The sequence below is a fragment of the Chaetura pelagica genome, unplaced genomic scaffold (assembly GCF_000747805.2).
Source record: "Chaetura pelagica isolate M959 unplaced genomic scaffold, ChaPel_1.0 scaffold394, whole genome shotgun sequence".
NCBI classification, from domain to species: Eukaryota; Metazoa; Chordata; class Aves; order Apodiformes; family Apodidae; genus Chaetura; species Chaetura pelagica.
Window position 1 is genome coordinate 1270135 of NW_009952966.1, and position 13103 is coordinate 1283237.

At 44.5% G+C, this 13103-nt stretch overlaps 1 protein-coding gene across 1 annotated transcript; it reads right to left on the bottom strand.

The window, feature by feature from the left end:
- Positions 1-1466: 1466 nt before the first annotated feature.
- MFSD1 (major facilitator superfamily domain containing 1) lies at positions 1467-13087 on the bottom strand. The gene is given in 16 exon segments (XM_009995708.1): positions 1467-1526; positions 1793-1900; positions 4673-4737; positions 5210-5257; positions 5775-5887; positions 6154-6251; positions 6935-7091; positions 7685-7741; positions 8649-8760; positions 9455-9553; positions 10247-10349; positions 11379-11487; positions 12294-12361; positions 12474-12516; positions 12825-12937; positions 13043-13087. Coding segments are annotated over 15 exon segments (1350 nt in total). The 5' UTR covers positions 12935-12937; positions 13043-13087.
- Positions 13088-13103: the final 16 nt, after the last annotated feature.

Genomic DNA, 13103 nt, shown 5'->3' on the forward strand with positions numbered 1-13103 from the left:
TGGGAAGTGACACCACTTGGAGAAGTCCAGCACAGCACTCCAGCAAGATGCTCCAGGGTTCAGAGGATTTAGGAACTGAAACTGAAGCTTCACCAAGACCTTTGTCAGGTCACAAACAGAACACCAAGCAACACAAGAGTTCTTCACAACTGCAACATGCCAGAATTAGGGGAGAAGCAGGTGGCTGAAGGAGACAAAGAGCAGAAGAACAAGAATATCATTCCCTGCCCAAGGGAAAAAGAATCATCAACCCATCAGGAAGGGAATGGGGGGAAACTTTGCCTTTAGATCTGCAAAGAGACACTTCCCCAAAACTCTACATACTTCTCAGGGGAAAGCAGAAGTCATGCTTGTTTAAATAGAATAAACAAATACATATGTAAGTCCCAACAACCACCACAGGCAGCAATGCATCACTAAACAGGTAAGAAAACTACAGGTGCCAGTATCCATTTAAAGCTTTTATTAAGGAAGACCCAGAATTCACAAGTCCACAAGGAAAAAACAAACCACATGCACCAACCAACCTGAGATCTGCCAGTGTTTGGTTCTGAGGGAGCCCACAGAGCACCAATAAGAACTAGCACAGGTTGGTGACTTCAGCACCAAACTCAGCACAGCTCCCAACTGCTACTTTATTTTCCTGGATTGTTCTTCAGAAAGCAGAACTGTGAACCAAAACAGCCCTGGCTTAGTCCTTCAGGAAGGTGGTGATCTCCTTCAGGAACATCAAAAATCTCCACTGAAAAGTCTCTTTAAAAAAAACAACCTTTAGACCAAGAGTTTTCTAGAAGTTCTGCTTAAGTTACTATAGGCAAAAATAGATATATTTAGTACTACAACAGTGCATTTAACTTATTTTTAGTTACAACCTCTTCAAAGCACACCCATTTTCACATTAATTGGGACTTACACGAGGTCATTGCTAAGCTGGTGTTGAGTTCCAGGGCTAGCACTTCCAGAACTGTAACACTGACATTGTACAGCTCCACTTCCTCTGGAATATTTGCTTGGACAGGAATTAAAAAAGGCCATTTTTTCCCCCTCCCATTTTTCTATAAGCAGAATGGAACAGACCATTTCCCACACAGTAATCAGGCTGTCCAACTCCAGAGGCTCAGTAAGCCCCACCTACACCAAGGCTCAAGCCACAGCCCTGTGATACCAAAACTTTCACATGAAGAACAAGTCTTTGCTACTGACTGGAGCTACTCACTGGGTATTTTAAGACAGGAGGCTGCAGCACATACATCCAACTAACCAGGTGGTTCTTCATCCATACGTGTGTTATTTGCCCAGTGTGGAGGGGCAGCTTAAGCCAAGTATTTGTAAAAACAGGATCTGGGTTTGCAGAAAAGTAGGGTGGCATCACTCTGCTTTGGCTGGGGTAGTTGTCAATTCTGGAAACTAAGTTTTGTGGACCAGGAACTTCAGTGTGTTTCTGCTTTTGCAAGTGGGGCAAGATGCTATTTCAGGAGGCTTCTGTTTGCCATTGTTGAGAAACAGGAAGAGTAATTATCTGGTAGCTGCAAAAAAATAGAATTAAAAAAAATCACGCATCAGAATCAGCCTGTTCCTCAACTTGCTATGTGGTTCACCAGCCACTGATTCATTTATTTCCATTGTCTTCATTAGATTTGTTTTAAATTATCATTTCTGATCATACATTTAGCATCTTAACCAGAGGTTGATTTGCTGGCTATTGAAACAAGCTGAGTTCTTATATTAAGTATCTCAGTGTTCTCCTTGTTATAACTCCTTGTTATTGAAGCCACTGCTTGGTTACTGATACCTGAGTGCCTAGTCTGGAGAGGTATTTGTTCCTTAAACTAAAGTCATCAGCTTTTGGCTGCAATTTAGCCAAGTCATCTTCATTCTGATGTCTGAGCCTCTCTTGTTCCTCCACTCTGGAAAAGAAAATTGGTTTCAGATACTTGCACTGAGGAGTGCAAACCCCAGCAACCTCACCTGCTGTGTGCAGCTTGCTTTTCAGTAACTAGGAGAAGCTTTGGATATTATAGATTAATAGTAGTTATCAGATGAAAAGAAGACATGTATGGACTATTCCAATGGAAAGAAAGAGAGAGGCTGTTTTCTCCAGTTTCCTTTTATTTAACTGCAAGACTTTAAAAAGAGAAACCTTTGGGTTTTTACAGATTACTCAGTGATTACACAGATGCTCAGTGAGCTTTTGTAACAGTCTTTCCCATCTCTTTATTAAACAAGCTTTCACTCCTTAAAATAAAGATTACAGTACAAAAATAACTGCTTGTCAAAAATGCAAATAAAAGACTGCTCAGCAGTCCTCAGAATTCATTGCAGTCTCCTACAAAAGAGTCAATATTTGCCCAGAGCACTGTGGCTCTTTTTCCATGTAAGTCTTAAAGAGAAACAAACAGGACCAGACAAAGCCCTAAAGACACTTCAAGACCCTGGTTTGCAGCAAGGCAGTGACAAAGGCAGAGACAGTGACCCGTTTCCAAGCCCTGCAGGGCAGGGACCCTCAGCACAGAACATCAACTGCCCTTAGGTTAAGAAACCTCCACCCAAAAGGCAGAGCTGCACCCAAGAGACACCCTGCTAGTCTGTATCTTAGGATCAACGTGTCTCTCACACTGCAGAACATCCTCCCCAGTGACAGAGCTTAACACCACACTATAAACCCATTCTGTTCAAATGAAGAGATGATTTGGCATCAGTGCAGGTGACAAAGCATACAAGTTAGGAATGTACTGTGAACCTCCCAGCATGTTAGTTTCTTTTCCAAAGAGCTACTGTGCAGAGTGACCGAGCTAAACAAGACTATAATTCTTCAAGTTGCCATGATGCTGATCAAATGCTCCCCACTTCTGGATGATACTTGCTATTCAACTTTCTTTTCTGAAAAAAACATCGCAACAAGAATTACTGAAAACATCGTTCTCTGTCCCACAAGACACACCAACACAAAACCATCTTTCACAGTAACTACTGGAGGTGTCACACACATCCCACAAGGGCCAAGCAGACTGAAAAGCAGCTTTATTGGGACAGAGAAATCCTTTGCTCCTGGATACAAAGTGGGGGGTTTTGTTGTTGCTTTTGTATTAAAATCTGTCTGCGACCTCTGGGCTCAAGGATGATACTTGTCACAAGCAAGCTCAGCAGGTCTGCTGAGCTTTTAGTTCCCTTGAGCTTCCCTCAGGAGTGATGTGTAACCAACCCATGAATTAGGACAAGAAACAAAACCATGTGAAACTCCACAGATCACCTGGCTAGACCTTGTTGACAGGTATTTTAGTTTTGGTTTGGTTTTTCCAAGACTAACTGAAGCAGCACCACGTGGCCAGTTACACAACCCAGTTTTAGAGAAGTCCATTCATAAAGAGACATCCCGTTAGCAAAGGAATCTATCTGGAATCAACTTATCTATCAGCTGAAGGATGTGCAGCATCTGCAGGTGAAATGTAGTTACCCATTGAAAAGTAAAGAATTCCAGCAACATCACAGGCAAATGAACAAGACCTGAGGAGACTCACTGAGCTGAGTGAGCTCAGAACTGAAAGCATTTTTAAAAAATCCACATACCAGCAGCTTGGCTTCTGCAGCTGTTATCTGGAAAGCTGTGACTTGCTGCACATTGACTCTTTCACATGACAAATGTCAAACTGTGACTGGAGTCATGAAACACACACACTGTGCCCTCTCCAACAGGTCTCAATCCCAGCCTCACTAAAAGGAATTCAGATCAGAGGAGCAGAACCTCGGATTTCTTAAACCTGTTCTATCTTTATGCAAATTACACATTTGCTTTAAATATATATATATCTTTTTAATCAATAAACTAACCAAGAGGGGATAAATCCAGTGCCCCACAACTCAGGGGATATCCCAGCAGCAGGACTGAGACCCTCCTGTTTGACCAAACACTCTTAAAAAGCAGGAGTATCTGGTTCCAGTTCTCAGGGACCTTTAATGTCACCAATTTTTAATCAAGACCAAAGAAGAGATTTTTTTTTAAGTGACTATTCTGAAGAGTGTCACTATCCTTATTTTCCACAGAGAGGAAACAAGGACACACAAGACTCCCACAGAATGAAATCTGCTTAATGGGGTGAACTGTCCAAGTTTACCTCTTTTGACAATTTCTGCCCTCAGCCCACCTCAAGTGTTCCATTTCCTTCTCAAGGAAGTGGATTCCACCTGATGGAAATACCCCATTTTCTCCCTCAACCCAGGGTCTTTTCACTCTCAGCCCACCTCAAGTGCTCCATTTCCTTTTCAAGGAAGTGCATTCCACCTGATTGAAATACCCCCTTCCATTTTCTCCCTCAACCCAGGGTCTTTTCACTCTGATCACTGACATTTATGCCACACACCAAGTTTCACATCAGTGCTGCAATTTAGACTCAAGCCTTGGCTTTCAGAGACAAGTTGAATTAAAGCTTCCAAATAAGACAGCAAGAGGAGCAAGTTCAAAATGAAAGAGAAGTGACACCCGCTGAATTTTTGTTTCCTCTAATCAGTCCTTCAGAGGAAGCAGGAATATGAAATCCTACTACTAATGGATAAGAAATAAAACAACATTCAGTAAAAGTGACAGGCCCAAAGAGACTGACTTCAGACAGTAACCTACTTAATTACTTCAGGTTAAATATTCTATAAGGATCCTGGTCTTTATTATCCTTTATACTTACTCAGTGGCAACTGCTTTTTGCAGTTTTTCCCTCTTCTTTGCAGACCAGTTTAGATCACCACCTGCAAAAGAACATCCACTTTGAAACTCCTAACTTTTTTGATATCAAAGACATCATAACCTCTCTGCAGAAGTCCTCAGAGCACTTGATAAAAGAAACCAGTGGAGTCATTTTACAAAAGTAGAAACTGAGGGAAAGATCAGTGTGTTCATCTTCATCTGAGCAAGCAAAATCAGGACCCAAACTAATCTCTTCAGTTTTCTGTTGAGTAACAGTGAAGTTTCTCTACAGCTCACCACAGTACCCTCCAAAAATAAAGCAGCAACCTTGAAAGAGAAAGTAACATCCCTTCCAGATCCTTCAGTAGTTACTCCTTCAGAAGGCAGGTGAGAAAGAACACTGCTCTTTGGAGGGAAGTCTACAGAATTCAGGTTTTATATTTGCAGACATAGGCAGTTTAGGAAAAGCTGCAGGACATCTTCCAGCTCTGCTGAAGCCAGCTGAAAGGACAGGTCCCAGCTTCAACCACTCACCTGTGAGGTGATTCACAAAATACAGCATGACTACAGCTATGAGTGACACTGAGGGGAAAAAAGAAAAGGAACCACTTCAGCTGACAATACGTTTACAGTGAGAGAAGAACAGCTTTAACATTCAGCCAAGCAACAACTAAGATTTCTTCATGATAGCTAGAACTGAGGGGAGATGTTTTGCCAGCAGCATCTCTAAATTGCTTCTGAAAATTCCACTGTGCTCATAAGCAGCATGGTAACCCAGAAAAGGTTATTTCAGTTATACCAACAGCAGCCCTCAAACACAGCCTTTCAGTGTATCATTTACCTGCCCTTTTACTCCCTATTTACTCACCTACCCTTTTAGTTACCCTTTTTTTTCCCAAACACTGAAATTACTTTCACCAAATCACAAAGAAACCCACAAAACACTTCCCTAGTTTTGAGCTACTTTCAACACTGCCCCAGGTGAAAGTTCTAAGTGTAAGAAAGGAATTACTACTCTTTTACAGGAAACAGCAAGAAAAAAAGCCTTATCAAGCTTCCTGAATGTCCAGAACCCATTATCAGTGTTTTTAATACTTACAGCAAACACAAGCACTGAAGAAGACTTCAAGAAACAAGTATCCTCTTGTGTCCAGAATCATCCCAGCTGCTATAGCAATAATGGCCAGCCCCAGGTTCTGGATAGACTGCATGCTGACACAGAGCACAGGGTTACCATGGCCACAAGGCTCTTTTTAAAGAAAACAACATTAGCAGCACTGAACAAACAGTGAGATTAACTTCTCCCTGTTGATTGGAGCACACGCAGACAACCTGAAACTACAGAAGACTTCCTGCTGGATGGAACTGGGAGGAACTGGGAACCATTAGTGTGTGAGAACTGCCCGTTGTGCAGTTTTGCAGTGTCAGTACCAGGTCCTGGTCACTGCAGGGCAGCACAGTAAGGTTTAAGTACTTACAAGCCATAAGCAGTTCCCAGCTGGTGTTCTGGAACAACAAAGGCCACCATGGGCCACAGGGCACAGGCAAGCAGTGAGTAGGCCACTCCCAGCAAGCACTGGGGAAGTAAATAACAAATACACAGATGTTTGCATTTTTTTTGCTGCAAGGCTTTAACAAATTAACATACTGGTTCTCCCCTTCTCCCAAAAGAGAGAGGAAAACAAAAGAGCAGTAATAACACTTTCTGCAATATTGTTCTAAATAAATATGCACATTCAGAAGGAGAGGGAACTTCTTCCAGAAGTGACCCACAAGCTCATCCCTATCTAATTAGCACTGAGTACAGAGCCTGACTTGAATACCCACAGGAAATTGCATCAATGATGCAATTCACTAGAAAAACACCTAAAAACCAAGGACCCTGATACACTGCTCAGCACCATATTTAAGCCTGTGAGCCTTAGTTCAAAAGCAATTTCTCAGGGCATCTGCCCTAGGAAAGGGAAATCAGCAACCAGGATTTTTATTGAGTTTACCACCATCCAACACAGCATGAGAGTAGTGAGCTTCAGAACTACACCAAAATAACAAGTTCTAGGAGAAAAGACAGCACATGGCACAGGCAGCTAGTAAAGAGGACTGTCCATGAAGCATGAGAGCAACCTGTGTGACACAGCACCACCCAAGCACAGACACTGAGGAACTGAAACCTTCTCTGAAGGGCCAAGGACTTGCCACTCCACACAACTCAGTGTAACTCCCCTTCTTATATCATACTTAGCTCCAAGAATCCATTACCATTGCTATCCAGGGGTTCCAGAAGGTAAAAGCCAACATAATGTGAGAAGCAAGTGTAGTTATTACAGCACACAAAACCCAGATGATGTTCTTCCCAAGTTTATCCACCAGGAGCCCAAAGACTGGAGACAGGGGTGCTGAGATGATATACACAATGCTACAAGAGAATGAGAAGAGCTGCACACCAGCTGGCCATGGACAGCTTTCTGTGCCACACAATGCAAGTGTCTCCAGAAAAAAAACAAACATTTGCCCTTCTTACCTGTGAGGCCAAAAGGAAACAACCACAGCAAAAAGAGCCAAACAGACCCCAGAACTCCCCCAGAAGGTCTGAAGACATGAAAACACTCAACCACCAGAGAAACAGAGACACACTTGGAGCTCTAGGAATCATATTCCAGCAAGTGTGGTGGTTTTTATTTGGGTTTTTTGTCACCTCACAAATTCATCTTCAAACTTGGAAAATTTAGTTCATTTAATGTTGCTCTTAAACTGCTTCTATCACCCAGAGCAGAATCAGCAACACAAAGAGAGGCTTTTCTCTCCAGCTTCTCACTGTGAACACCTAAACCATTTTTATTTCACCAAACACCCACACCTCCCAGTTATCCCTTGGGCCACCTGAAACCCATCTGTTTACTTCAGTGCAAGTCACCACCTGCAGCAGTAGAACCCAAACCTCCTCCCACATGGAGGGAGCCCTGCAACACAGCAGGAGCACACTTACTTGTTAAATCCATCACAACACACCTGTTAATTGCACTTGCTTCTCGAGATGAGAACTTGAATTTCTCAATAAAGAAAACCCTAAAGAAAAAAACACACAGATTTAGAAAAATGCACTTACCTGACCTGAAAGAAAAACTAAGCTAGACAAAACAAGGACACCAGAACCTAGTTTATAGAAGACTTAAATATTATCATGCAGTTTTGATTAACACCCCCTCCCAGGTCCTCATAAGGAGCTGATTAGCAGACTCTACAAGCCTTTCCCTAAGGACTATTCAAATTCCACTCTGGAGAAAACATCCACAGCACATCACCAGCCTGCCACCTAATAATTAGGCATGAGTAATGAGCATTCTGTACCAGACAAAGTGAGAATTTTTAGAATACATACACAAGCAAAATACAAGCATCTACACCTGAGCCCAGGAGTCCTGCTTCTCTTTCCAAGAATACTCAAACCCTTCAAACTGAGCCACTGGATCACCTCAGGTGGCTCAAAGGGAAACCTACATATAAATACATCCAGTTGAACTTGGTATATGCCCAAGTCAGCACATGAAGAGAACTTCAGTCTCCAGCTGCACCTATATCTAAGCTCCCACCTCACACTCAGCAGCTTCTGGATATGGAAGGAATTCTACTTGACAGCTGCTCACAGCTTTCCACACCCAAACTCCTCCCATGCTTTAAATCTGGATCAAGTTTTAATCAGCACTGGAGGATACATTATGCTTTTGAGTTCTGACAGGTCAGTTCAAGCCAAGCAGGGGTGTTTCCCACACAGCTCAACTCTTAAGTTGTGGTAATTTGTATCACAGGTATAGAGAACAACTCCAGAAAGTGACAAGCCACAGCACAGACTTGCCAGGGCTCTGTAGCCACCTGGGATTCTTAAATATTAGCCTGCACCTCTCCCTTTGGAAGCAGCCAAGCAAAACCCAAACCAAACCCCAGAGGAAGAGCCACACAGGTGAGAGACACTTACTTTCCAAGCCCAATGAAAGGAAAAACTGCTGCATAGTAACAGACACAGATGACAAAAATAAGCCACAAGGACAAGGAGAAGTCCTTGACGTCCGTTAGCTTAATCACTTCACCTGCAGTTGGGCAAGAGAGAATGTTGTTTCAGTCACCATAAGCACATCTGAAACTCACCCACACTGAACAAACCCTGAGGTGAGGACAGGCCTGCTCCTGCCACGAACCAGCCTCTTGTCTCCAGTTTACTCAGGGAGACCCAGTTAAGGACATGCAAGCCCTAAATCCACAGTGCCAAAGTCAAGAACAAATTGTCTCTCCCACATGAAGCTGGATGTACAAGTTCTCTAAAGCCTCTGCAAGTCTTAAAGTAGCAGAATTAAATGCAAGCCACGTTTTCAAGGAAATGTTTAATGAGCTGGCAAAAGTCATGTCTGAATCCCACATGGAAAACTCAACACACTGACAGAGGAGCTGCATGTTTTTGCTCACCTACTGAAGGAAATAAGACCAAGTCCTTAAAACAAAGCACCAGTGGTAATGGCACAGATCAAACTGGTTTGAACTGGGAGGCTCTCCACATGATTTATAAATAAAGCAGATGAGTGCACCTGCCTGTAAACTGCTGTTTAGAACTGTGCCACCTCCTACTGCTACAGAAATGAACTGAAAACTATGATTAAAGCTGATACTGTGGAAAAGCCACTGAGCAGCTGCCACTGAATTACCCAAAATGCAAAGAGCACTGGCAACTGAAAGGGCCTGTTCCAGAAGGAAAGGGTGAACCCAAGGCAGATCCAGCCCCACACTCACCTGTTTTCCCTTGCTCTTTACACAGGAGCTTCTCTGCTCTCCTGTCCAGATAAGCCAGGATTAAGGCACAGGCCAGTGAGAAAAGACACGTTACCCCACCTGCCAGGGGACAATGCCACAGGTTTAGTTGTTGAATCAGGTAATGAACCAGCTTTTAAGCCCAGCTGGTGCAGTGTAGCTTCACATATCCAATATAAATGAAGATTAACAGCAGCTTGTAGCTGTACATCTCAGAGTGAGGTGGAAATGCTGAAGCCTGTCACCTGAGACACCTGCCTTGAGCTGGAGCACATTCATTTGATTTACAACATCAGCATCACCCCCACCCAGCTCAGCCAAGCTCCTTACTGGTAACTCACAGTAACAGAAACAAAGCCTGGGCCCTCTTACCAACACCATGGCCTTACTACCCATGGCTCTGAAGGGCAGGAGCACAGACCCAAAGGTAGCTGAAATTACAGTTTTACATATCTGCCAACTACACACAAGCTTTGAGATGATTCCCTTCAGAAAGTGTCTCAAGCCTGTCCTCTGCTCAGAGCATGTTACAGGTTTCATTTCCATAAGATACAGACTTGGATTTGGCACCCACAGAACTCAGCCAGCAGCTGCAGTCATCACACACTGCATAACAACATTAGCCACTGACACAAACAGTATCTGAACTGCTCTTCCTACTCTCAAATAGATTTCACCTGCCTTCAAGCTAGTGAGAAATGACTCACACACAGGCAAGATGTTTAAATTCAGAATCCCAAACCAGCAAGTGATACAATTAAAAAGATTGCTGACCTATCATGAGAGTGAACCCAAGAGTGCTGGGCCCAGTATATCCCAGGAGATCTTGAACTCTGGAGTATATCCATCCCATGATATTCATGTTCACTGTGCTCCCCTGGGCAGAAGAGACTCATGTGAAGAAGAATGTATTTCACAACTATATGAATTCAAGAGGATCATTAGGCTTGTTGGAGAGAGTTGAAAACAAACAGGTAAGATGCTACACAGGGAACATCAACCACCAGCCACCAGAGTATTCCCTGCTGGTTGGGTCAGACAAATTAACTTTTGCAGCAATAACAAGGGTCACAAACTGAACAGTGTTTAGGTGGAGACATCAGAAATGCCATAAAATCTACACCATGCACTGCATTAACTCCTGAACTGACACACATGGAAGCAAACAGGATTCCCACCTGAGAGGCACCAGGAACAAGCAGGAGCTTCCCCCCTCTGCCCTGAGAGAAGGGATCCATGGCTGCAGCCCCCAGGCTAACAACAAGCAACTACAGTTCAGCTGAGGCACCTGCTAGTTAACAACAGCCTGACCACCACCCCAGGCATGACCAGCTCACCTCTCTTACCCAGGTAAATCCTGTGGTGCTGTAGGACACCCCAGGTTGCTGAGGAGAAGGAAGGTCCCCCCCTCTCTTCACCACAGCCTGGTGTGTTGAAGTGAACCACCTCCAGCAGCAGCTCCAGTGATGCATCAAACCCAAACAGGACCAGGGACACAAACATCCTGCCAGAGCAGGGAAGGATGGGAGCCCAAAGCAGCCTCCCCAGCTCCCTGATCAGAGCCTGCACTCAGCCACCCAGTTAAAGCAGCACTTCCTGAGGTGCCAAGAATCAATCAGCCAGATGAAATGCAGCACTGTGACTGTCCCTCCCAGTCATCCCCACTCATGACACCACCAGGCTTCTGCAGAAGCTGAAGGTTCTAACAAATCTCATTAACCCATTTCCTTGTGTACCCTTTGTCCACCAACCACAATTTTAACATTGTAAATTCAAATGTCACATCCATTCCTAACTTGAGCTCCCTGGGGAGCAACAGAAATGCTGTTTTCCACCTGTTCCCCTGCCAAGAGAAGGTGCCCACCTTCAAGTCCAGGAATTAGAGCTACACATGTGCCACACTTACAATTCTGGCCATGCTGAGCTGTAATCCAAACACCAGGTTTAACTCCTTGCCTTTAAACCAACTGACTGCATAAGTGTTTTGTGCCACAGCCAAGGACTCTCCCCCTATTCTGAAACAGAAGGAAAGCACAAAGGAACACACATTAATTGCAGGCTGCAAAGCAAGGAGGAAGCAATTCACCAGCTGCTTGCAATGCCAGGGGGACCATTTCAGAGGAGCTGATCCCTGTACAGGCAGAGCTAATGCTTGTGTGCTGGGTAATCAAGTCTTAAAGACAAATCCAAAGAGAACTGCAGTGTCAAGGATAATTAAGAGTGCAAGGCATCTTAATTGCCTTTGGCCACCTACAGAAACCAAATCAATGGGCAGCAGCTTCTCATTTAGCTTCAGTATTGAGCAACCAAGTGGTCTAGATCCTGACCCAAATGAAACCAGAAGCAGGAATCTTACCTGGAATCATCTGACCCCTCCAGCACACCAGGGGCAGAGTTTCTAGCACTTTTATGCTGTGGCACATTCACAACTGGGAGGTATTTATTCTGGCATTTGCTCTCATCTCAGGCCACATGAGGAGCTCTACTGGTTTTGTTGTTGCCAGGGATTCTTTTTACTCAGGAAATAAGAATGAGAAGGGGAACTGCAGCTCTGCCAGCTCCCTGGATGTCTTCATTTGGGTCCATTCACCATCCCTGAATTCAGCAGCCAGGTTTCCCAGACAGACACAAAACCTGCAAAGTTCTGTTTTCTGTTTTTCTAACTTTAATTTCTGCAGGGGATGCAGCTGAAGAACCTGCACCTCTGCAGGTGCCTCAAAATCCATCAGTTTTGCCTCTGAGTGTCAACATGGCAGCAGTTTTCCAGGACACAGAGGGCAGGTCCTTGCCTCAGAGAGCACTATCCCCCTCCCAGACTCACCCAAATATGAATCTGCCTGCATCCATCAGCCAGAAAGCATTGATCAGTGCTCCCAAAGCAAAAACCACCTGCCAGGCACACATTTAAGGGAAAATCATTATATTTGAAGTACTGAACAAACTAGAAGCAACACAGAAACCCTCAGAAAACAGAAGCCCTCACCACCTCCTTTGCACTTACCTGGCCAACACAAACAAAGACACTAAATATTATAGTTCCCAACCTGTAAGAAAAACAGAATCACTTAATGCAGAACTAGAACCTTTTTCTTTTTGGCTGCAAAACAGCCCATGAGGCCTGCAGCAAGGAAACAAGGGGAGGCTGATGTGCAATACAAGGGTGTCTGTAATAAGACAGTAAAGGTCATACAGACGTTTGCATTTTAAAGCTGCTTTAATGAAGCTGGGAAGGAAAGGAGGAGCGTTTATAGCAGAGGAAATCCCTAGATGACATGCAAACCGATTTGAAGCAGCTGCCAGCCCCTGAAGCCCGTGCTCCACGTGCACCTCAGGGGTGACACCCCCCACTCACCGTATCCCGAACACCCTGTCGATCAGGAAACCCCCGAAGAAGCAGAGAACCACGTTGGGCCAGGAGTACCAGGCGTAGAGCGACATGAACTGCGCCGTGTTCACCTTCATGTCCTGCGGGGGAGGGGGAAGAACCGAGGGCACCACTTACCGGGGTGGGGGGGGAGGAAGAACAACCACAGAGGCCAAGCAGCTCCCTGAGCTGTCCGGGCTACTCACCCGCTGCACCTGCGTCTGCAGCGCGGCGGGGCTGTCGTAGCAGAAGTAGCTGCCTGAGGGG